General features: G+C 47.5%; 1 protein-coding gene across 23 annotated transcripts in view; it reads left to right on the top strand.

Annotated features, from left to right (window-relative positions):
• Nucleotides 1–4,588: 4,588 nt before the first annotated feature.
• FGFR2 (fibroblast growth factor receptor 2) overlaps nucleotides 4,589–25,938 on the top strand; it is a 123,229-nt gene continuing 101,879 nt past the window's right edge. For 13 of the 23 annotated variants that reach the window (XM_045361658.3, XM_065521509.2, XM_065521508.2 and 10 more), the window contains exons 1-2: nucleotides 4,589–5,061; nucleotides 9,044–9,320. In XM_045361658.3, coding sequence (XP_045217593.2) covers nucleotides 9,155–9,320 — 166 coding nt within the window. In that variant the 5' untranslated portion in view covers nucleotides 4,589–5,061; nucleotides 9,044–9,154. Of the gene's footprint in view, nucleotides 5,062–6,405; nucleotides 6,571–6,939; nucleotides 7,083–8,233; nucleotides 8,455–8,718; nucleotides 8,900–9,043; nucleotides 9,321–25,938 lie in introns of those variants that run through there. The other 10 variants (XM_074000823.1, XM_074000822.1, XM_065521497.2 and 7 more) reach the window with 5 other exon arrangements.

The raw sequence follows: 25,938 nt of genomic DNA, 5'->3' as shown, positions 1-25,938 counted from the left end.
AGACCCCTGTCTCTACAAAAAATATAAAAATTAGCTGGGCATGGTGGTGCATGCCTGTAGCCCCAGCTACTCAGGAGACTGAAGTGGGAGGATTGCGTGAGCCCAGGAGGTTGAGGCTGCAGTGAGCTGTGATTGCACCACTGCCCTCCAGTCTGGGTGACAGAGAAAGATCCTATCTCAAAAAACCAAACCAAACCAAAACAAAAACAATTAAGTACCAGGCGTGGTAGCTCACGCCTATAATCCCAGCACTATGGGAGGTGGGTGGATCACTTGGTGAAACGCCATCTCTACTAAAAATATAAAAAAATTAGACGGGCGTGGTGGCAGGCGCTTGTAGTCCCAGCTATTCGGGAGGCTGAGGCAGGAGAATCACTTGAACCCAGGAGGACTACCGAGGTTATAGTGAGCCAAGATTGTGCCACTGCACTCTGGATGACAGAGCAAGACTCCATCTCAAAAAAACAAACAACAAAACCAAAAAACCGAACAAACAAAAAAACAAAAACAAAATTAAACGAAGTGCTTGTCATGTATACACATGTAACAAACCTGCACGTTGTGCACACGTACCCTAGAACTTAAAGTATAATTAAAAACAAAAAACAAAAAGCAAAAAACTAAGTGCTTGTCACGTCCTAACTCATTTAATCCTCTTAGTGATCCTATTAAAGATCTAGGAGATAAGAACCATTATTTTCCCCATTTTATAGCTGAGAAAATGGAAAACTCACAGAACTCAAGCAACTGATCTGAGGTTACACAGTGTTTTTCTTTTCTTTTTTTTTTTTTTTTTTTGAGACGGAGTTTCTCTCTTGTTACCCAGGCTGGAGTACAATGGGTGATCTCGGCTCACAGCAACCTCTGCCTCCCGGGTTTGAACGATTCTCCCGCCTCAGCCTCTTGAGTAGCTGGGATTACAGGCATGCGCCACCGTGCCCAGCTAATTTTATATTTTTAGTAGAGAAGGGGTTTCTCCATGTTGGTCTGGCTGGTCTTGAACTCCTGACCTCAGGTGATCCACTTGCCTTGGCCTCCCAAAGTGCTGGGATTACAGGCGTGAGCCTCCATGCCCGGCCTTTTGTTTTGTTTTGTTTTTTGAGAGGGAGTCTTGCTCTGTCACCCAGGCTGGAGTGCAGGAGGGCGATCTCAGCTCACTGCAACCTCTGCCTCCCAGGTTCAAGGGATTCTCATGCCTTAGCTTCCAGAGTATGTGGGATTACAGGCATGCACCACCACAAGCGGCCAATTTTTGTGTTTTTTGTAGAGACGGCATTTCACCATGTTGGTCAGCCTGGTCTCGGCTTCCTGGCTTCCAGTGATCCGCTTGCCTCGGCCTCCCAAAGTGCTGGGATTACAGGTGTGAGCCACCGCGCCCGGCCACAGGTCACACAGCTATTGAGTGCAGAAAGCTGCATCCAGCCTGTCACCTTAAGAAAGCCATTCCCCTTTGCCTCAAAGACAGGCTATACTTCCAGAAGGACTTTGTCTCCGGGGAAGCCTCGGCTTTGGAATTCAGGCCCAGTTCTAAGTTTAAAATAATTGATGCTGTTCAGTAGTGGGATCAATGATTTTGCTTCACTTAAATGCCACAAGCTCCCTGAAGATAGGCTGGAGCTGTCAGGGGATCCAGCCTCTCCCCTTACCCAGAAGTAAATACTCTTATCATAGTCCTCTGACTATTCTATATCCTTCCATTTGAGTGCTTCTTTCATGCTGCAGGCATTATTGAGACGTAGCTTACAGAATGAAATTCCTGGTGTTGCAGGGAGCTCAGATCCACCCGGGAAGGTTCACGAGCACTTCATGTCAGCAGCCTTTATTTTCATCTAACGTTTCCTTAGAGTGAAGGAACAGCCACCCATTACAAAACAAATTATTAAAAGAAGAATTCCAAATCTTCAAAGGAGAGAGGCCCGTGGCAGTGAGTGTTCCCACCCCCTTCTCCTTTCTCTTCCCATCACCAACAGGCTAGCAGCACAATTTGTTTCTTGAAACTTTTGGGGGCATCGGAGTTCTGGTGTCCTCATTTTTCTTCCTTCCCATTGATGTATCATTACTAGAGTGAAAAAAGAAGGGCGTCTCGAGGGCTTTTGAAAAAAAAAAGGGTGACTACTCAAGACATTTTGTAAAGGGGGGAAAATTGCGAAGAAAAGAGACCTCAGTAGGGGGTGGAGGGACTGTGAATGTGTCCTTGTCTGGCGGGTCTTTCAGCTGAAACCTGGTGCTGGCGTTCGCAGTTCAGTTCAAACTGTCACCTTTAGTTCTTACTGGCTTTTCTGCCCTTGCCCCAGAACCTCAACAGATTGGGGCTTATTTACCTATTCACACTCTGCCGTGGAAGCTCATTAATAGGCTTTATTAGAAACACCATTCATGGGAGGCCATTGACGAAAGGGGTTCCAGCCACTTGAAGAGGGAAGAGAAAAGAAAAAAAACTGTAAAGAGATTATTTTCTCATTCAGAAGCCTCACTGGTGTGAAGGTTTTCCCGGACGGTCTGAGGTCACTTGAAGACTAAATATGGGGACAGAATTATTTTTTGAAAATAATTCTAAACATGCTTTTTTTTTTTTTCCCCTCAAAACCGAAGAGTTTGCTATTGTGGACTTGTGGGTTTCAGTCCCTTAGAAATGAGCACTCTTTAGGGAATAAGGAGCTTTTGACAGATTGGTGTCTTTTCATCTCTATAAAAAATACATTCTGCAAACTGTGCCTGGACATTAAAGTAGGTGTTCTTATTTGTCATTTTCAGTGGAAAGCTTCCTTTCCACTCAACATGCATAAAGCTATTGATGAATGGAGGATAGGGACAGAGGCTTCCTGCACCATTAATTTATGTGAGAATGTGTTAACAGCATTTTCAATGGCTGATGGATGCGGTGCAGGATGGAATCTGTCCTGAGACACTCGAGTGTCCCATTGGCGGGGAATATAAAGATGTAAGTGGCAGCCTGTGAGCAGGCAGACGCGTTCAGCTGCATCCCTTTTCTGAGAACTTGAAACATACTGCTATCAGAGGAACCCAGGTGGGAGTGAATGGCTAAGCGTCACCTGGGCTGAGGTGTCTGTTAATGTACAGGCTCTGGGCTAATCCAGGTTAGAGGACTTGACCAAAAACATACCCTCCTACCAAGCATATAGAGGGATAATTTTACTTAAGAACCAGTTTTTATTTTGTTGCTATCAAACTTCCAAAATATAATGTTATAGCCTTTTGCCTGAGACAGTTAAATGGATTTCTTACTTGTATGGCTTTTAAGTAACTTGTATAAACGTTTTCTGTGCTATATTGTGAATAAAAATGATTTTCTAATCATGTGGTACCTTGAAAAATATTTTTGTAAATGTTATGAAGTGTGCAATGTTAGTGACACAGGTGCAAATACGTTTCTAAATGCAGGAAAAGTCTGTTTTCCAAGTCAGGTTTGTTCTCAATGCTTCATCTATCTTTAGGCCTCAAAAGGATTCTAAAGCATTTCTGGGTTTAGTGACCTTTTCTAAAGAAAAATAATTAAGGTTTTAATCTATATGTCTTGAACTTAAGCACAACTGCTCAGGAGCTGGATGAATAAGGAGGGAGAAAAAGCATATTTAAAATAAATTATTCTGAAGACATGGCTTAGTGAAAAGGTGAATGGAAATAGGAACTTTAACCAGTTACAGCTTGGCGTGCAGTTGAAGAATCAGATTTTGCATTTATGATTTTGAATCTAAGATTCAGAGGGAGGAATTACTTTGTTCAAGGTCCAGCTATTTATGGTAGAGTCTTTAGACTCCTTTGAATTTCGTTTTATTAATCCAAACATATATACTAAACACTTTTTTTTTTGGATGCAATTTTTGACTTTTTCTGAGAGAGCCACATTCAAGGTCAGGCTCTCCTAGTAGCCAGCTGTGTGATCCTAGGCAAATTACTTAACCTCTCTGATCCTTAGTTTCCTTATCAGAAACTGGGAATAGTACCCTGCAGGGTGGTTGGGGAGACGAAATAGAATCACCTATGTAGTGTGACCCTCACATACTAGGTCCTCCATTAATATTCAGTTTTTTCCTCTCATTTCTATTGTTTAGAAGGACAGAAAAATGCAATGTCCTGCGAACATTTCCAAGTTGCTTTCTCTCCTCCAAATGCTTCAGTTGCCTGACAACCCTCCCCGCAGTACCAAGAAGGCGCATTTTAAAGTCTCTTTACGGGGAGGGCAGGGTTAGAGCCTTTGGTCACTTGTTTTCTAACTTGACATAAAACAACGTAACGCAGCCGCTCAGCGAGCCGCTGGCCAGCCTCGCTCGCCCGGGGAGGAGGGAGGAGGTGGCGCGGGGCGCGGGACCAGGCCTTATTCGGAGGCTGTCGCTGCATCCCTACGGCCGGATCGCGGCCGGGCCCTCGCCTCCCCGGCCGGTGTCTCCGGCAGCTCGGAGGCGTCGGGAGCCGCGCGGGGCTCGGGGCGGCCCGGGCGCGCGGCGCTGATTGGCAGAGAGGGCGCCGCCGTCCAGGAAACGGCTCGGGTTTCAGCGGGGGCGTGACCCGCCGCGAGGAGGCGGAGGCGGCGGCAGCGGCGCGGGCGGCGGCGGCAGGAGAGCGCGGTGGAGAGCCGAGCGGGCGGGCGGCGGGTGCGGAGCGGGCGAGCGAGCGCGCGCGGCCGCCACAAAGCTCGGGCGCCGCGGGGCTGCATGCGGCGTACCTGGCCCGGCGCGGCGACTGCTCTCCGGGCTGGCGGGGGCCGGCCGCGAGCCCCGGGGGCCCCGAGGCCGCAGCTTGCCTGCGCGCTCTGAGCCTTCGCAACTCGAGAGCAAAGTTTGGTGGAGGCGACGCCAAGCCTGAGTCCTTTCTTTCTCTCCTTCCCCAAATCCGAGGGCAGCCCGCGGGCGTCATGCCCGCGCTCCTCCGCAGCCTGGGGTACGCTTGAAGCCCGGGAGCCTTGGCGCCGGCGAAGACCCAAGGACCACTCTTCTGCGTTTTGGAGTTGCTCCCCTCAACCCCGGGCTCGTCGCTTTCTCCATCCCGACCCACGCGGGGCGCGGGGATAACACAGATCGCGGAGGAGCGTTGCCATTCAAGGTAATCGCCGCGCAAGACGCCTCGGGGAGCTTCCCCAGTCGGGGACGTGGACGCCAGGGGAGCCCGGGACGCCGGGTGCACAGTCCTCTGGGCGGGGGGCGCGGAAGGACTGGCATTGTGGAGGGCCCTCCGTGTCCTCTCTCTGTGGCTGCATAGGTGATGGGGGAGGTGGGTGCGTGCTGACGGCCGGTGTTCGGGAAGTTCTGCCTCTGCCACCCCCATCCAGATGCTGACATCTGCCTCTGGCGTTGACGCCCCCCTCCCTGTCAAACCCTGGCGGGCGCATTCCCGCTGACTGGGCACGTTTCTCCGACCCCAGAGCAGACTGGCCGAAGGTTCGCCTGCCCGTGGCACAGCCCCGCAGGCCGGGTCCCAGGGGGCATCTCTGAGGTGCTCCATCCGTGGGTCCTGGGAACTTCCGTCCCATCCAGGCCCCACGGAGACTCGTTTTTCGGGAGGGGGCCGCTGGGGTGGGGCCGGTGACATCCCGTAGGGGTGGCGATGGTCAAGGGTGGCACTGTTGGGGAGGCGACGGCTCCAGTGCCTGGTTTTCGGTGCCGGGGCGCCCCTCGCCCACAGCCGCCGTCGGCGCTGGAGGGAGCGCAGCGCGCCTGGGGCTAGGGGGCGAACTGGACCGACTTTTTCTAGTTCGTCTGCTTGCTCTGCCGCAGCGGCTGGGAGATGTCGAAAGCGCAGGCGAGTTCTAACTTGCGCGCTCATTCTTGCTCATTCTTTCGGCGACGGGGCCGCGCTGGGGAAATCAGCCGAGGGCCCTGCGTGGCGCTGGCTCCGACCCTCGCGGACCGCGAACCTGGCGCAGGAGGCCGGCCCGGGGGCACCAGCCTCCGTCGCTCTCCTCGCACCCCACTCCCTTGCAGATCGTTCTCCAGACCCTCCTTCTTTTCGCCCAATACAATAAAACCTACCCTTAAAGGCAAACCTGCTTTCAAACTCAGGGCACCCATTATGTGTTTGGTGTGAAACGCTATCAACATTTAAAACTCCATTGTCCCCCTGGTCCCAAATCCCTGTAAATCTTCCACCGGGCTCGACTCATTTTCATCTGAAAAGCCTGTTTAGTTTGAATAGAAAAGCAATCAGGCGCCCCTCTCCCTTTCCCTGGAATGTCAATTAAAATGCAGATTTCTCTGAGCTCTTTAGCGCCCCGAGAAGGGGGAGAAAAACAGGATATTTCAGGCAAACAAATGAAAGAAGTGCTGCCCTGAAAGGGGGTGGTGGTGAGGAGCACCCCCAAGCTGCTCGCAAGTTCTGATTGGACGCAAGCATTAAACTGGGAGGGCATTGTGGTCCTGAGTCAGTGTGTGTGTTTTGAGATTTCAATTTGTTGAGGAATTTCCCCCCCAGACTTGACCCCTTGACAGCTCCCGCTCCTACTCAGTGCTGGGGAGAAGTAGGGAGGCCTTAAGCGAAGAGATGGGTCTGCACTTTGGAGGAGCCGGGCACTGTTGACTTTCCTGATGTGAAATCTACCTAGGAAGAAAACGCCAGGTGCTCCCGGTGGCCGAGCCAGCAGTGTGTCGACAGATCACCCCTTAGGTGGAAGCCCAAAGCGGAGGGCATTGTATTGATCTGCCTTCTTGGAGGGCCGGGGTTTTGGGAATGTCATGGTAAATTGAAGAGCCCAGCACAGGCCTGGCATGGGGACCACTCCGCAGCCAAGCCCTTCCTGCTTGTCACTCTGCCTGTCTTTGGGGGCAGGCTTGTGCCGAGGTGAAAATGGACCGGGGGGGGGGGGGGCGGGCGGCCGAGAAGAGCCATCCATCAGAGGGAGGGTGACAACTCCTCCCGCGTGCAGGCTGAGAAGAGAGTTCCCTTTCAAGGGGAAAAATAAACACGCTGGGGCTTTCACTGGGGCTCAGACTCCAGGAAGGATTATGGCATTGAAGGCAGGAAGCCGGGATTGTGGCCGCCAGCGGCATGCTGGGCCTGTGTTCCCAACACCGAGCCTGGGGACCTAATTATCCTGCCTAGGAGGTCGCACCATACTTTTGTCCACTTGGGTGAGGAGCTGTGCAGACCTGTCGCCTTAGGTCCCCGCCTTCCAGAGTTTTGGGGAGGGGGCTGCTGTGGGGCTTGGACCTGGAAATGGCTGAAATGCAAATTTCTAGTGCAAGCTAGCAGGATGATGGAATGGCTTGAGATTCAGCGGAGAGCCCTGTCCACCTTTCTCTGCCTGGAGCCAAGGAGGCTTCTCTGGTTAGGGACAGGTAGGGGAGCAGGCTGGGGAAGGAGCCTGGGGCGAAACCTCTGCGAGGACTTAGGATTGTTCCTGAAGGCGTGTTAGAGGTAGAAAATTCCCCTGCATTCTGGAAATGCTTAGTAAATCAATGAGAATGTTTGTGTACTTTCCTCCCACATATGTGTAGAAATAGATCCGAAATTATCTTTTGAGGCTCTTGATTAAGAGGAAAGAAAAGTTAGGAGGAAAAATCTTTCAAGCTATCTGAAAACACATGCACACACACACACCATGCACGCACACACACCGTGGACACACACAACTGCACACATTTCTTGTTTTTGCTGCGAATCATGCTGTTTCACCTGTGCTATCTTTGAAGCTGAGGTTTTCTTTATTCCTCCTTTGGAAATGATGTGGTATATTCTTTTCCCTCATCCATTTTTATCCTCAGTCAAAGCTAAAAGGAGCAGTTTTTATGATAAGATTTTGGGAGGCTCCAGCAGTGTTGAAATCCTATGTCATAACTTGAAACATCGAGTGGGTACATAAAAAATGTAGAGTTTAGAAATTTTTGTATTAAAGGCCTCCCTCCACCCCCAATGTTAGAAAATGTGGTTCATTCCTGCGGTTCACAGAATCTGAAGCCTGAGATTGATGTGCCCTTTCTTGTGATTGTTTTAATCATTCTGTAAAGTTTGTGCATTTTGACTCTACCCTTAGTCACAGAGGGTACTGAGTGAATTTAAAGTTGCTTGGAATGTATTAAGCTTTCTTGGAAAATTCTCTTTCCCTTGGATCAAATGGGTGAATAGAATAGTAAGCTGAGTGTCCTCTTCTAACTTATACTCTGAAAATTTAGCCAATAGGTTTGCATATTGAAAGTTATTGGTCCAATCACATACCATGACTAAAATTTACATAATTTACATCATCATTATTAATACATTCCTGCATAATTCATCAGAATTTGCATCTGCTCAGTTTCCTAACCCTTCTACAGAGGTTGAAGACATTTAGCAGCCCTGGACTGCCATTTAGTCACAGGGGAAGGGAATTCAGGCTTCGAAATCCTTTTTGGATCAGCTGCATTGAACGCGCTGCAGTTGTGTTCACTCTTCGTAAGTGGCTGCTTGGCGGAAGACGGAAATACACTTCTCCATTTGAAAATGAATCCTGACAAGTGTAAACTGGTGGGAATTATCTGTAGCCTTCCTGGGATTCTTTTGATTTTGCTGGTCTCCTTTCTTCCCAAGAGCTACAGTGAGGGTGGGACAGACTGCTCAGCTCCAGCCCAGCAGAAATGCGGAGCTGTGAGCAGACGCCTCTAACAGTTTAGCTTTCTAAAGCCCAGTTGGACTAAGAGGAGGGAATGAGGTTGGTTATGCCAACCCGAGCACTTTTAACTTGCTTTTGTAGTTGCCCTTGAAACTAAGGTCATGTTGCTTCTGCTCATTGAGGGCGGTGGAGGCGATAGTGGATAGTAGAAGAGAGCACGCGTTGCCTCACTGAAGTGGCTGCACGTATCTGAGTCCTGTAGCTACTGTTTTATCTCTGTTTCTTAAAAGTATGCTTTTGAAAAGATTAGCCTAACACATTTCTGTGGACCGGTCTGGTGGAATCACCTGGGACTCTGAGGTGAGGATGGAAGGATTTAGCAGATAATGAAAAAGAACTCTGTTTGCACACATTTGAGAGGCTGAAAAATGGTTTTATCCCACTCGGGCTGGAGTGATTTGGCATTGGGGAAGATTCCCTGACTCGCCAATCTCTTTCCTTTAGTGACTGCAGCAGCAGCAGCAGCGGAGGCAGCGGCGGCAGCGCCTCGGTCCCTGAGCCCACCACAGGCTGAAGACATTGCGCGCAGTCCATGCCCGTAGAGGAAGTGTGCAGATGGGATTAACGTCCACATGGAGATATGGAAGAGGACCGGAGATTGGTACCGTAACCATGGTCAGCTGGGGTCGTTTCATCTGCCTGGTCGTGGTCACCATGGCAACCTTGTCCCTGGCCCGGCCCTCCTTCAGTTTAGTTGAGGATACCACATTAGAGCCAGAAGGTAAGTCATTTAATTTCACTTTTCAAGTTTGTTTTGGGATTTGTCTGGGGACAGATTGTTAAGGCCTGTTTTAGAAGCAGCTACTCTTGCATTGTAAATGAGGCTTCCAAGAGCACCTGACGGTGGTCTCTTGGTTCCCCGCAAGGCAGAGCTGATGAGGGAAGGTCCTTTGCTGCAACACTGCAGGCAGAATGGTATAGTTTGGTGGTTTCTTGCTGTGTGTGTTTCTCTGTGCTGGGTGAGGGAGGCAGCTGGAGCTCACCTTTATCCAGCGCCCACGAGAGCTGTGAAAGGGACGAACCTTGGGAGGATGAATGTCATCTCTAGTCTCCCCTAGCAGCATTCCTACTCCTTACAATGTAAAGAATTGCTATTTTCTGACAAAAGGAACCACTAAAAGAAATTGCCAACATCTGAAATGCTGATGTCTTATTTTCATTGTTTAAGGAGAAAAGAAGGTTCTGAAGTTTAGCGCAGAGAGAGAGGCTTGACATCTCAGAATTTTTTTTTTAGCCATTGTAATTCCTAATACTTAAGCAATGCATCATCACAAAGTGGCAGATTCTATTTTAGGTAAACTTGAAAGTGAATGTGCCAGGGGATCTCCTCCAGCTGAGAAGCTCCAAGTATCACAGGGCACGCATTGGTGTCACAGCTTTGGAAACTTAATTTTCAAGGTGTAAGTCCAGTTGTGAGGACTACATGAGGCTGAATTGTTCAGCGTAGCAGATTTGAAACCTCTCTCCCAGCCCTTTGGAGACAACGTGAGCCAAGCCTCTACATGGTGCTGCATTGAAATCTGTCATCAGTAGGGAATATTGGTAGCTGAGTTATTTTTTGAGTGGTAATCCGAGAATAAAACGGCAGATCCCAGCACTCATCGCCACTTAATGAACCTGTTTGCAGAGAGCCCACCTGGTGCCTGCCTGGCTTTAGGAACCCGCAGCAGTACGAATGGTGTCTGGGATAAGCTGAGCTGCTCTGGGAACACATCCCGTGCGTGGGGTGAATATACAGCACACTTACCCAGTGGGGTAGGCTGGGAGAGGACAGAGAGCCCAGCCTCCTTAGCTGGATCAGGACAATTTAGGAAGGAGGGTTGTGTCCATCTGAGATGAGAGTTCTGAGAGGCATGGGCTCCCCAGGAAGACCCCGGGCATGTGTCATTAAAGGATGAGGACCGAAGCACTTATCACCTGAAGCAATCGTGTGAGACTGGGGAACTTTCTGTTACACAGAGGGATGGCAGCTCTTTAATTAATGGGTGTGGTGACATCTCCCAATCTGGTAGGAGTTTGTGTCTGAGGCTTGTATAGCTACAGCTACTGGCCAGTTATGGAACTGCCTCTTGGTAACTTATGCTGGGACACCAGGATGAATGTAATTTGCAGTGGTGATGCATTTTTATAGGGCTTTCATGTAAGAGGGAAAAAGTTCCTGGTTTCTGAAAGTCATGCCTGTACTTCTTTAATTTTGCTAATAATTAAAATGGATGTTTCTGTAATTGCTGGTTTTCCCTTAAGTGCGTGGCTCAGCAAAAACTGAGGAAGCTTGAGCTGGGATTTCCTACAGTGTGGGCTTTAGGAGCAACCCAGGTTAGGGAAAAACTGTCATTTCTCATTTGGCTTTTCAGAGCAGCGTTATTGTGAGTTTATTTCAACATAAAGTGTAAAATGGTCCCGGAGGATTTGTTTTACTATATTTAATTCTTGAAGGAAGTTTAAAATTGTGTATACATGCAGGGAGGGACAGGTGAGGCAGAGGGAAGAAATAGTGGAAAGGGACGAAGTTCCCCAAAAGAGTCTTTGTGTAAGAATTTAAATCCAACAATGTGGGTATTGTTGGAAGCAGGCCTGCTCAACCTGGGATCTGTCGATGCACTTATGGATCAGGAAGGAGGTCCATGAAGTTCTGGAAGTTTTAGGTAATATTTTGTTAATGTCCTTTTGTGCATTTTTATGGGTTCATAGTTTCCATGAGCTATGAGTTCATTTGCATCGAGAATTATGAGATGGAAAAGAAAAGATGTTTTAGAGGAAGGTGCAAAACCTGACAAAGAGGAGGCTTTGGACAAGCATACAAGTCCCGGGCCTCAGTTTCCCATTCTGTCATCTGAGGGCTTGAAAAGATGATTTTTAGGGTTTCTTCATTAATAGTCATTGAATATTAATGTCCTCAGAAGTCTTCTGACTCTTCCACCAAAAGGTTGTTAGGAGATTTCCATTTGACCTGAACTTAAAGAGCAATTAGCACAGGGGCTGGCATCCGGTAAGCATTGGGTGCATGGCCTTGTCACCATTGTCGCCAGTGAGCTGGGAACATGGGTCTTCCCAGTCCCGTGGGCTGGCTGTGCCAGGTGCCACAAGGTCAAAAAACATCTAGGCTTTTGGAGACAGTTGAGAAGAAAGTTGTTTTGGGATGGAGGGGGCCTTGGTGTTTCCAGGAAGCTGTGTTTGCTTTCTGTAGGGTCCCCACTTCCCCTCATCTGTTAGTCTAATACTGGCCACTGATTTGAGCCTAAGACCAGTTCTTCTGGTGCAGGAGTTCTGCTTCGGTGTCAGAGGTGATTAGGAAGGTCATTGAATTACAGATGAGAACGGAGTTTTTAACAACGGAGAATGGGCTCAGGTTTAGGCTCTGTGCTGGCGAATTGGAGAGAGGGAGACAGAGAGAGAGAGAGAGAGAGTGTGTGTGTGTGTGTGCGCGCGTGCGTGCCTGTGCCCCTGTCCATCAGTTCTCCATGGTTAGAACAACTATAGCTTGGTTAGCAGTAAGTTCCACCTTGACCTTCAGCGCACCAAGGTCTTATCTTGTAAGACTTCTTGGTTTGCTAATTTATTTGGAAGCTCAGTTTAGATAATGTCTATTGAATAGGAGAAAAATGTGACTGAGAAGTTCCAGGAAGAAGAAGCCTGGGCCCTAACACTAGAGGGTCCTTTTCTTTTGGCCCCTCAGGGAAAGGATATGGTTAGTCATCTTGGCTTTGTACAATGTCATGTCATGTCATATCATATTATATGTCATATATATCATATATCATATATATCATTTGTCTTTTGGACCCTTTCTGAAGTAGTAGCAGTAGAGTTGGGTCCACTCAGTTGACTTAAGAAAATAATCTCTAGAAGATTTTAGTTTTTAATATTTCAGATTAAATATGAGTTTTCCAATTGGTCATTCATTGTTAATTTCCTTTTGGCCATTCATTGTTATAGGGGACCAGCAGAGGAGTGAAAACATGGTTGACTCGAAGGGGGGCAGTCCTCAATGCCAAGTACTATTCTGTTGATTAACATTATAAATATTTGAAGTATAGTCAAGCTTGATTACCCTGAGAGGGGGCAACTCTTACTTTCAAGTTCTTCCTGACATTGTCACCTACTCTGGTTAATTAAGTCATTGTTGACATTAATGGCATCTTTGTTTACACCAACCCAGTAGGAGCTAAAATGAAAGGGCTTTTCAACCCTAAACCCTTAATTACTTTCCCGCCCTCCACAGAGTGTGACTCTGAAAAGTAACAACCTGAAAAAAATGTAGTTTGTGTAGCAATTTTTTGTCAGTCTTCTGAGAGGTGATGGATGCCCTCCTGGACCAGCGTGAGTTGGTCCAGAGTTCAGTAGCAGAAATATTGAGGACAGGATCTGCACAGAGACCTCCCTAAGTCAGATTTTTCCAGTATGGTTTAAGTCCTTTGTTAGAAGTATTGTAAATGCCATAATATTAGCCATACGCATTTAATTGCAAGTTAAAAGAAAGGAAGAATATATCCGCATACCAAGAGTGAATGATTTAAAATAATCTTCTGTTTTGTATTATCTGCATCTTTGTTTTTCAATATGAGTGTTAATATTTAAGAGTTGACTGTAACTTGATAGTTAGTTTTGGAACAAGGACTTATTCTTGGTCAATTAAACCAAATGCAGGCTTATGCAGTTAAATACACAATGAAGTACACATTCTTTATTAGTATATAAAGTGTTTCACAATTCATAGACCAAGAGCCATGTTTAATATTACTTATAGAGCAAAAATCTGGCAAGCCCAGAGAACTGGTACTTGTATCATCTCTATACTGGCTCGCTCTGATTCAACTTTGGGGTATATGTGTGTGTTTCTGTTTTGTCTGTTTATTTCAACCAGTTAAAAGAGCGTTTACACTATGCCAGTGGCCCCGCATCGAGCCATAAGTAAAGACTTTATTCCTTTCAAGTCTTTTTGACCCAGTTGAGGGCGAGAATTCACAAAACCACAGCAATCCAATATGAGATGTTTTTAATATCAGACTTAACAAATAATTACATGGCTGTGAAATAACTGGGGTCGTGTTTAAACTGGAAGTGTTTTGTTTCATGTTCTTAGTTTCAATAAAATGTATCCACTAGTCTTCCAGTTTGCAGACTGTTGTTTAGGTGTTTCTTTAGCCAGGGTAATTGTTAAAAACTCCCTCTAATCTAGTTTACTCTTACATTTCCATTGAAGCTAATTTTAGTCATTAAAGGAAAACATGGGAAATGGATTTTTGGGTACCTGCCTGTTAAGCTGGGTAGGAGATATAGCTGGTGTGCTACTCTCCACTGTACTGGTCTGATTCTTTTTTTTTTTTTTTTTTTTTTTTTGAGACGGAGTCTCGCTCTGTCGCCCAGGCTGGAGTGCAGTGGCGCGATCTCGGCTCACTGCAAGCTCCGCTTCCTGGGTTTACGCCATTCTCCTGCCTCAGCCTCCTGAGTAGCTGGGACTACAGGCGCCCGCCACCGCGCCCGGCTAATTTTTTGTATTTTTAGTAGAGACGGGGTTTCACCGTGGTCTCGATCTCCTGACCTTGTGATCCGCCCGCCTCGGCCTCCCAAAGTGCTGGGATTACAGGCGTGAGCCACCGCGCCCGGCCTGGTCTGATTCTTAGCAGGGGAGCTGGGGGACATCTCTGTGGGCAGTTCAGAAATTATTTTTTGGAAGTTTTTTGGGCTCTTCCACAGATAATTCTGATCCAGTGGGTTTTATGCAACTGTGCAAAATGCTTATGGTCTCTATTTTTCTTTTCCTTGAGAGATGATTTTAGCCTTTGGTTTTTTGTTTGTTTTTGTTTTTTGAGACAGAGTCTTGATCTGCCGGTGCAATTGTACCCTCACTGTATCTTCAAACTTGGCTTACTGTACCCTTGAACTCCTGGGCTCAAGGGGTCCTCCAGCCTCCTGAGTAGCTGGGACTACAGGTCTGGCTAATTTTTAAGAATAGTTTGTAGATACAGGATCTCACCATATTGCTCAGGCTGGTCTCCAACTCCTGGCATCAAGTGATCCTCCAGCCTTGGCCTCCCAAAGTGCTGTGATTACAAGTGTGAGCCCCCACGCCTGTTCTAGCCTTAAGTTTTGCATTTTTTATCATCTTTTTTGCTATATCCCATATGAAATTTAGAGATGGCTCTACTTTTTTAGCTTTCTTAGCATTGAAATGCTTGGTGTTGCTAACCATACCCCATCTTTACCACACCGTCTTCCTCCCTGACTTGCCTTCTTAGTGTAGTTTGGCCAAGAACTTGAGGCCAAGTTTTGTTTTTTTTAAATTTTTTAAATTTTATTTTATGTTTGGGGGTACATGTAATGGTTTGTTATATAGGTAAACTTGTGTCATGGGGGTTTGTTGTACAGATTGTTTCATCACCCAGGTATTAAGCCTAGTGCCCAACAGCTGTTTTTTCTGCTCCTCTCTCTCCTCCCACCCACCCTCCACCCTCAAGTAGACCTCAGTGTCTGTTGTTCTTTTCTTTGTGTTCATGAGTTTTCCTCATTTAGCTCCCACTTATGAATGAGAATATGCAGCATTTGGTTTTCTGTTCCTGTGTTAGTTTGCTAAGGATAGTGGCCTCCAGCTCCATCCATGTTCTTGCAAAAGACATGATCTTGTCTTTTTTTATGGCTGCATAGTATTCTATGGTGTATATATACTACATTTTATTTATCCAATCTGTTATTGATGAGCATTTAGGTAGATTCCATGTCTTTGCTATTGTGAATAGTGCTGCAATGAACATCTGTGTGCATGTGTCTTCATGGTAGAAAGATTTATATTCCTTTGGGTATATACCCAGTAATGGGATTGCTGGGTCGAATGATAGTTCTGCTTTTAGCTCTTTGAGTAATCACCACATGGCTTTCCACAATTATTGGGCTAATTTACACTGCCACTAATAGTATATAAGTGTTTTCTTTTCTCCACAACTTCACCAGCATCCATTATTTTTTGACGTTTTATTAATAGCCATTCTGACTTGTGTGAGATGGTATCTCATCGTGGTTTTGATTTGCATTTCTCTAGTGATGTTGAGCTTTTGTTTTTTTCATATGCTTGTGGGATGCATATATGTCTTCTTTTGAAAAGTGTCTGTTCATATCCTTTGCCCACTTTTTATGTGGTTGTTTTTCTTTTGTAAATTTAAGTTCCTTATAGATGCTGGACATTAGATCTTTGTTAGATGCATAGTTTACAAATATCTTATCCCATTACATAGGTTGTCTGTTTACTCTGTTGATAGTTTCTTTTGCTATGCAGAAGCTTTTAAGTTTAATTAGATCCCATTTGTCAATTTTTGCTTTTGTTGTGATTGCTTTTGATGTCTTTGTCATGAAATCTTTGCCCATTCCTATGTCCAGGATGGTATATTGCCTAGGTTGTCTTCCAGGGTTTTATAGTTTTGGGTTTTACATTTAAGTCTTTCTTCCATCTTGAGGTGATTTTTTGTATATGGTATAAGAAAGGGTCAGCTTTGATCTTCTGCATATGGCCAGCCAGTTAACCCAGCACCATTTATTGAATAGGGAGTCTTTTCCCCATTGCTTGTTTTCATCAGTTTTGTTGAAGATCAGATGGTCGTAGGTGTGCAGCCTTATTTCTGAGCTCTCTATTCTGTTCCATTGGTCTACGTGCCTATTTTTTATGCCAGTACCATGCTGTTTTGGTTACTGTAGCCCTACAGTATAGTTTGAAGTCGGGTAATGTGATGCCCCCAGCTTTGTTATTTTTGTTTAGGATTGCCTTGGCTATTCAGACGCTAAGTTCTTTTAAAAAGAGGTCTGATTGAACAAGATGCTGGACAGGTTATTGTGGTGGTCCTTCATATCTTGAAGATGTCTCCTTCTGTAATAGACAAAAGTCACACTTTTTGCAAGTTTCTTTTTCCTTACCGTGATTTGTATGTGGTGGCTGACTTCTATTTATATAACTTCAAGCTCTTGCCATTTAAATATTCATACAAAAGTATGAATTGTTGGGACAAGCCACGGTCATCCTTGAAGAGTGTGTGTCAAGTAAAATAGGCATGCTTTAGATTTTCAGTAATTTTGGTTTGGGAAACGTGTACCATGCCAGAGCTTTCAGATGCTGAATGTGTCATTTACTCCACTTTGGAATACCGTAAGTAATTCTGTGCCATTGTGGACTTTGGCCACATCATGCCACTCTTAAAAACTTCTGATTCTTTTTTTTTTCCGAGACGGAGTCTTGCTGTGTCACCCAGGCTGGAGTGCAGTGGCGTGATCTCGGCTCCCTACAAGCTCCGTCTCCAGGGTTCACGCCATTCTCCTGCCTCAAGTAGCTGGGACTACAGGCGCCCGCCACCACGCCCGGCTAACTTTTTGTAATTTTAGTGGAGACGGGGTTTCACAGTGTTAGTCAGGATGGTCTTGATCTCCTGACCTCATGATCCACCGGCGTGAGCCACCGCGCCTGGCCAAAAACTTCTGATTCTTTTTGACAGTACCAAGTCAGAGAGCAAAGCTGTGGTATATTCTTTCCTTTAACCCCTTGTCTAAGTAAAGAATGGTAAATTCCAATTCATTTCAGAATAGAATGCACACATAGAGAATTTGTGAGGGGGCTAAAAATAGCTTATAAGGAAAATGCTGATAGATTCAGGAATGAGAACAAGGGACGCATTTATTTGTATGATTTATGTAGCACCTTTCTTGGAGACAACTCAATTCTGAGCTCTAACGTTAATAAACTATATAAATTGTCGTGATTATTTTTGAACCCTTGAGCTCCTATATTACTATATGTGACCCATTTTTATACCTGACAGTTTACTGTTAAATTTTCCATACTGACCAGTTGTAATATTTTAAAAGTATCCAGACATTGAAAAGGCCAACTGTGTGTATCTATGGTGTGTGTATGTGCTCGGGGGGATGTACTATAAAATGAATGTCAAGATCATTGCAATGGTTAAGTTTAGGGTTTAAACTCTATGAACACCCTTAAAGTTCAGATTGTCAGTTGACAGTGGGATTGTCCCCAAAGATGTGTGGTTGCCTTAAGGAGCCTTCTTGTCCTGCTAAGCCTCCTGGATTTCCACCAATGCATGTTGCATTTCTACCTGGCTGCAATAGACGCACAATTGAATATATGTCGTGGACATTTATAAATGTTTCAAATTTAAAGCCAGTCGAATTTTTAAAAGAGTAAGAATCTTCTCTGCATTTAATCTAAATTCTGTATCTGCCATTCTTAAAAATAGAATTGATTAAAATCGTTTTGGATGGTGTGTGGTATGCTTTCTGGAGATAGAAACTAACAGAGGGAACTTGACCTTGGGAGGTAGGTTTGAATCTCTTCAATATCTACTGATGCTGTGATTTCAGAAACATTAGATAACCTCTCTGAGCCTCAAAGATAGTATCTATCTTGAAGCGTGCATGTGCAGATTAAATGCAAATGAAATGTAAAGCCCCTACTGAATTTCCTGGCCCAGAGTAGGTATTCATTAAATGCCGATTTCTTCCCTGTCCCACTTCCTGTCAAAGTAAATCTAAAACTAGTATTTCCTGGACCAATAAGATGTTTATAGAGTATAGTGATAATTGTCTGATGAGAGGTGTTTGCATTAATTAAAATGTAAAACTGGCTCTAGGCCCTGGATTTGTCCAACCCTTTTTATTATCTTGGGCTTTTGCAAGGCCCATGGATTTTAGCAATGGGAACATCCTGCTGCTTGCAGTCCAAATGGTTCAAGGTTGACATTTTTTTCCCCTCTGTTGAAAAAAGTCAGTTGCAGCTCTGTAATAATAACAGCAGACACATACTTCATGAAGAACAATGTATTTTGGCAAAAGAGTTCTGTCTGAGGCTTCAAAATACAAAATACACTGTCACATTGCCATTAGGCCCCGTGAAGAACATTGGAGAGGGGTTATGGAATCAGTTGGGGTGGGGTGCGGTGTGGAGAGGGGTTATGGGATTGGTTGGGTTGGGGTATGGGATGGAGAGGGGTTATGGGATCGGTTGGGGTGGGGTACGGGATGGAGAGGGGTTATGGGATCGGTTGGGGTGGGGTATGGGATGGAGAGGGGTTATGGGATCGGTTGGGGTGGGGAATGGGATGGAGAGGGGTTATGGGATCGGTTGGGGTGGGGTATGGGATGGAAAGGGGTTATGGGATTGGTTGGGTTGGGGTGTGGTGTGGAGAGGGGTTATGGGATTGGTTGGGGTGGGGTATGGGATGGAGAGGGGTTATGGGATCGGTTGGGGTGGGGTGCAGTGTGGAGAGGGGTTATGGGATTGGTTGGGGTGGGGTACGGGATGGAGAGGGGTTATGGGATTGGTTGGGGTGGGGTACGGGATGGAGAGGGGTTATGGGATCGGTTGGGGTGGGGTGCGGTGTGGAGAGGGTTTATGGGATTGGTTGGGGTGGGGTATGGGATGGAGAGGGGTTATGGGATCGGTTGGGGTACGGGATGGAGAGGGGTTATGGGATCGGTTGGGGTGGGGTGCGGTGTGGAGAGGGGTTATGGGATTGGTTGGGGTGGGGTACGGGATGGAGAGGGGTTATGGGATCGGTTGGGGTGCGGTGCAGTGTGGAGAGGGTTTATGGGATTGGTTGGGGTGGGGTGCGATGTGGAGAGGGGTTATGGGATCGGTTGGGGTGGGGTATGGGATGGAGAGGGGTTATGGGATCGGTTGGGGTGGGGTATGGGATGGAGAGGGGTTATGGGATCGGTTGGGGTGGGGAATGGGATGGAGAGGGGTTATGGGATCGGTTGGGGTGGGGTATGGGATGGAGAGGGGTTATGGGATCGGTTGGGGTGGGGTATGGGATGGAGAGGGGTTATGGGATCGGTTGGGGTGGGGTATGGGATGGAGAGGGGTTATGGGATCGGTTGGGGTGGGGAATGGGATGGAGAGGGGTTATGGGATCGGTTGGGGTGGGGTATGGGATGGAGAGGGGTTATGGGATTGGTTGGGGTGGGGTGCGGTGTGGAGAGGGGTTATGGGATTGGTTGGGGTGGGATATGGGATGGAGAGGGGTTATGGGATCGGTTGGGGTGGGGTGCGGTGTGGTATGTTCTGCTTTTGGCCAGGCTGGAGAGGGGAGCGCCATAACATGTTATGGTCATCCTTGCCATGTTTACCTGTAGTGACCTCTCCTGAACACTCCTAGATGAGATTTTCGTCAGCATGGAAGGGAGCTTAAGGAAATTGTGATGGGACCCAAAGTACTGAAGTGGACAGGAGCTGAACAAGCATTTGCACGTGATACCCCTATGGAGGTTACTTGGTAGCACAGACTATGAAGTGGGGGCAGTATGGATGAGGTCGTGTTTCTTTAGCCCATTCCTTGAGATGATGATGATGGTGGTGATGATAACTGGCTACCATTTATTGACTGCCTGTCATGGTTGGACTCTGTGCTAGGTACTTTAACATATATTATCTCCCATCTTAATAACCCAGAACATCTTGGGTATTCCTGTTCTCATTTTATGGACAAGGTAACTGAAATTCTTGGGGATCAAGTGACTCCTCCAGGACCTCATCGTTAGTGAGTGTGGGCCCAGGTCTTTGGGTGAATGTGTTGGTGTAAGAAAAATTTCCCTTCTCCTTCCTGAGCAGGAGGGTTTGTTTTTTTTTTTTGCTGGAGAATGTGGTGACCCCTCATTCTTTCCTAAATCTGTCATTTGACTGTTAAACCTGTTAGGGACACCGCTGATTGATTCTGTTTCCTTCTCACACATCCATACCGAATTCTCCTATAGTCATTTGAAGAAAAATTCCAGGCAATAAAAATGTTTAATAATTATACTTTGTGATTCTTCTAGAATGGCTTCTGGTGGCATGTGGCTTATTGGAAAGAGGTGAACCCTGACTGCTGCCAAGGAGACCAATGGGAGACTGGGTCCCAGTTGGTGGTCCAGGCTGCGCCACACCGTAGGAGTCCAGAACAAGAAGGGCTGGCCTGTGTTGCCCATTGACGCGTGACCCATCTCAGCAGAGCAGGCCGTCCCGTTATTCCTTGTCCTGGATGTCTCTGCTGGTTTGTCCCAGTGCCTGCTAACCCTCAGCTATTGCCACTGATATTATGTCAAGCTTTTCTTCCCAGAATTTCTGATTTACGATTGGGTGGGAAGTCAAGGCCTACCTGCATAGACAGACCCCTGTACCCGGGACTCCCACAACCTGTGGTCATGGAAACAAGCACCAAGGCCTCCCCCACACTTCTAATGTCACTTTTCTGCAGAGATTAGGAGCAGAGACTAAGAAAGCCAAAAAAGAAAAAATTCCGAGAATGAAAAGGCCAAAAGCAGAAATACCTACTTCTCCAGTCTTGGCCAGGAAGGATGTCCTTAGGGGAAAAAAAGAGGCCAGGAAATGGAGCCCATTTTTAAAGCAAGCAAAGATCAGTTTGGTATTAAAAATAAAAAGTGAACCCCCGTACCAGCTAATGTGGAGGTGAATCGAGGCTGGTTTAGCCAGCTGAACTTTGTTCTTGGCTACTTGTACAGCGATTGCAGAACACTCGGGGTCCCAGGCGTTTCAAAGTGGGAGTTGAGTTTTGGAGGAAAGTTGTAGAATTCCTTTTTTTTTTTCTTTTGTGAGACAGTCTCTTGCTCTGTCACCCAGGCTGGAGTGCAGTGGCGCGATCTTGGTTCACTGCAACCTCTGCTTCGTGGGTTCAAGCGATTCTCCTGCCCCAGTGTCTAGAGTAGCTGGGATTACAGATGTGCACCACCACACCCGGCTAATTGTATTTTTAGTAGAGACGGGGTTTCACCATGTTGGTCAGGCTGGTCTTGAACTCTTGACTTCAGGTGATCCACCTACCTCAGCCTCCCAAAGTGCTGGGATTACAGGTGTGAACCACCATGCCTGGCTGTAGAGTTCTTGACTAGGAGATGCTACAAATTTCCCTCTTAAATTTGCAACTCCCCATGCGATGACAACTTTCAGAGCTTGGCAGAGGCAAGATGGTATAAACATGATTTTTAGATTGCAGGGTAATTGCTGTGGTTTCTTTGAGTTTTTTCATCCATTTGTTCCCCAAATAATTTTTGAGACCTACTATGTGCCAGATTCTGTGGGGATAGAATAGCAAGCAATAAACAGTTGAGTGGGGGAGACAGGCTCTTGTCAAATAATTGCAAAAATGAAGGGCTAGGGCCAGGCGCCGGTGACTCAAGCCTGTAATCCCAGCACTTTAGGGGGCCGAGGTGGGTGGATCATGAGGTCAGGAGTTCGAGACTAGCCTGGCCAACATGGTGAAACCTGGTCTTTACTAAAAATACAAAAACTAGCCGGGCGTGGTGGCAGGCGCCTATAGTCCCAGGTACTTGGGAGGGCTGAGGCAGGAGAATTGTTTGAATCCGGGAGGCAGAGGTTGCAGTGAGCTGAGATCCGGCCACTGCACTCCAGCCTGGGCGACAGCGTGGGTCTCCATCTCAAAAAAAAAAATAAATAAATAAAATAAAATAAAAATAAATAAACAAAAATAAAAAATGAAGGGCTAGATCCAATCAAAGGCGAAGATCCTGTGAAGGAAAATCATGGGCCGGAGGCATGTGCCCCATGTTTAGGAGTTTCCAGGGACTGGGACTAGAAAGCTGCTGCTGCTGCTGCTTTTTTTCTTTTTTCTTTCTTTCTTTTTTTTTAATACTGGGTCTCGCTTTGTCGCCCAGGCTGGAGTGCAGTGGCGCAATCACGGCTCATTGCATCCTGGACCTCGTGGGCTCAAGCGATCTTCCCACCTCAGCCTTCTGAGTAGCTGGGACTACAGGCACAGGCTGATTTTTCTTTTTTTTCTTTTCTTTTTTTTGGTAGAGATGGGTTCTCACTTGTTGCCCAGCCTGGTCTCAAACTCCTGGGCTCAAGCAATCCTCCCACCTTGGCCTCCCAGAGCTCTGGGATCACACGTGTTAGCCACCACACCTGAGGCTGGGCTTCCCCTTAAGGAGGTGGCACCCACCTGGATTCCCCAGCAAACCCACCTGCATTGCAAGGCTGACCCTTATCAGTACCAGCCACCTGGCCTGCTAGGTGCATTGCTAGGTTGACCCCTTGTCCAGTGAGGTGATTGTCCAGGGCCTAGCCTCTCTGCTGTCCCTTGCTGGCTTCACCTGTTGATGTTAATGGAGGCGGAGCAGAGGCTGCTGAGTGCATGTGTGCAGCTGGGCTCAGAGGCCCCCCTTCTCCCCTCTTACGAGGTGCTTGCCCTTGAAGGTGTGGCGAGTGAGGAGGCGGGTCAAGGGCATCCCGGCAGCCTCCACTCGAGTGGGTCATTTCAGCCTGCTTCCTATCTCTTTTCTGTTACTACCTCTAATTGGCAGAGTTTCTTGCCAGGCCAATGTGGAGGCAGAGAGATGGCCGGAGGGTGGCCAGGGGAGTCAGGTCAGGTGTGGGCAGGATGGCGAGTCTGCCTCCTCCCAGGTGCCTTGCCCGGGGGATGCCCTGTCCCAGGAAGCCTATGTTCGTGGGAGCCGCGCACAGCCCTTCTGAGATCTAAAGCTTCCCTCCGAATGCTGCTTTGGAGGGTTGTGAGAAGTAGTGACTCTTCAAAGTTTGTTTGTTTGTTTTCTTGAAGCTTTTACCTCTATGCAAGTATGCGGTTTGGAGCAGGGAAGAAAGGTGAACTGTGGTGGCGCCCGCGCTTAACGTGGAATGTCCTGAGTTAGTGTGGGTTTCGGTCCTCCGGCTCAGGATTCCCCGAGGGAGAGTTTTTCTTTCCTCTGCAAAACACAGGAGAAAAGTGATCCCTGTGGCTCCGACCTGCCTTCCTTGGGTCCTGCGGTGCAAAACCAGCTGGGATCGTGTCCCATCCACCCGAAGGCAGCATGGGGAACCCGTCCACCAGGTCATTCCCATTCAGTTGCTTGCTGCCGGTTCCCCGGGCCACAACTCTGTGCCTTCAGGCCTCCGCACGGATTTCGATGCTGGCCAGGCCTGAACTTGCTGAGCCTCAAGCAGCCCGATCAAACCCATTCAAATGAGGAAGACCATCTGTTTCCCAGTCTCCAGCTGCTGCCGCTTCATTTGCAAATGGCTGGGATGCTGCTGAGGGGATCAGGCCGGGGACACATCTGCAGCCTCTGAAGGAGTGTTGGAACCAGGTCCTGCTGAGCGAAGAAAGGCACAGCCCTTTAAATCAACTTGCCGAACAGTACCCCCAGAAGGCTCTGAGTTGAGAAAGCAGGAGGCAGCCTTGCCCTCTTGAATAACTCTTAACCTTCCCTTTTCTTTTGTAGCCTTGGCCACTTTAAAAGTATTTCTTTATTCAGAAAGTGCTTAGTGTGGGAGGGCCTGCTTGGGGAAAATGTCAAACGGGATTTGGACATCGATCTGACCTTTCAGGGCCCATACGGGGCAAATGTATCCGCTGGAGTATGCACCATTTATTGAATGTCTACATCAATATCAGGGAGGTGAGCTTGTCCCAGCAGCAGCTTCTAGGAGCCACAGGTAACAGTAAGTGTGGCAAGGTGACTGTCCCTGCAAAGCTGCTCCTGGAATGCAGTCAGGCTTTAGGGTATGCTCTCTGGAATGCAGGCCAGCCGTCCCAGCTCGCAGTAATGCAGGCCCTTCGCTCTGTGGACTGCCTGAGGCACAGCTGTGGGGACTCTTGCCCATGGTTTGGTGTTGGCAGGGTTATTCCCGGCATGCTGTGGGGCTGGCTCCTGAGCCCTGCTGGGGTTCTCATCTCAAGGGAATTCTGTGGTATGTTACTGTGCCCCACATACAAATATCAGCTACTCTCAGATGTGTTGGATAGATGAATAGTAGAAGGTATTTTAAGAAGCCACAGGCCTCTTTGTAAATTAAACAGGCATCATACATGGGTGTTTATAATGATGAATCTCACAAAATCTTCAGATGTTTAGTCTCATTTAGGAACATTCCAGAAATCCTCACTTAGGTAACCTATATATGATGAGACCTACTTGTTTACTTGAAAGAAAAGCTGTTTTGAAGTCAGAGGAATGCGAATGGAGGTGCTCACATGGTTGCAAAAAGCAATCTGCCGGCCAGTTAGTATCAGCTATGCCCGGTAAACAGGAACCCAGGAGTGCCCTCCTGGCCAGGGCTGAGTTGCAGGATGGGGACCCCCCCGCCGCCGACCCCACACCCGCCAGGACGAGGAGTGCTTGCTGTCAGACGTGCCCCTCTCTAAGTATACAGAGGCCTTCCTGGGCAGCCTTTGACTGTGCCCTTGTGGTGACCTTGCCCTGCAGCAGGCACCCCTGGAGATGTTTTTCTCTTCTCTAAAGCGTGACTCTGAGGCTCAGCGATGTGAGGCTGTCCAAGCCAACACGTTCACTACCGGCAGAGGCAGGTCTCAAACTCTCATCCCTGGACACTGGAGCTGAACTTCTTGTAGTGTGGGTCTTGGACCAGCAGGATCAGGCCTCACCTGTGGGAAATAAAGGATGTCAGTCCCCACCCCCAAGCCTACTGACCCAGAATATTTTGTTTTGTTTTGTTTTGTTTTTTTCCTTTTGAGACGGAGTTTTGTTCTTGTTTCCCAGGCTGGAGTGCAATGGCACAATCTCAGCTCACTGCAACCTCTGCCTCTGAAGTTCGAGTGATTCTCTTGCCTCAGCCTCCCGAGTAGCTGGGATTATAGGCTCCCGCCACCAGGCCTGGCTAATTTTTGCATTTTTAGTAGAGACAGAGTTTCACCACGTTGGCCAGGCTGGTCTCTAACTCCTGGCCTCAAAAGACCCACTCGTCTCGGCCTCCCAAAGTGCTGGGATTACAGGTGTGAGCCACAGCGCCTGGCCGACCCAGAATCTTTGGAAGTGGGAGTGAGGAAGCTGTCTTAAATTGGCCACATGGTTTTATGCACAGTAAAGTCTGAGAAATGTTGCGTTGATCCCTGCTCCAGTCCCTCTCCGTACATCTTTTGGGTGGAATGGGTTGGGGACACAGATTGTCTTTGGCTGTGCATGTGCTAGAGGATGAAAAGGATGAGATGGGAGCAGTGCAGTGTCTTAATGGGAATCGGGATTTTCACAGAGGGGCTATGGGAACTGAGCTGAATAGGGGCCTGCCAGGCAGCATAGCAGGCTGGGCTCGTAGGTAGAGGGAAGAGTACCCACCACGTGGACAGGCAAGCCAGAGTGTCAGAGAGAGGGGGTTATGGGGCTTGGAGCAACCAAGCCTCAATGCATGTGATGTTCTTTGGGTTTTATTCTCTCTGACTTTGGAGTGGTCTGTGCCTTTTTTAAAAAGTAGAGATCATGTGCTTTTCAGAAGATTTCTCTGGGGGTCTGTAGTGGCTACAAGGGGCGCACCATGGGTGATGAGTTAGGCGCATTGCAGAGGTCTTGTGGAGGGCTGGAGGAGGCCTGTGGGATGG

Source organism: Macaca fascicularis, chromosome 9 (genome assembly GCF_037993035.2).
Source record: "Macaca fascicularis isolate 582-1 chromosome 9, T2T-MFA8v1.1".
Taxonomy (NCBI): Eukaryota; Metazoa; Chordata; class Mammalia; order Primates; family Cercopithecidae; genus Macaca; species Macaca fascicularis.
The sequence above is the reverse complement of the archived record's forward strand: the minus strand, read 5'-3'. Positions and strand labels throughout refer to the sequence as shown.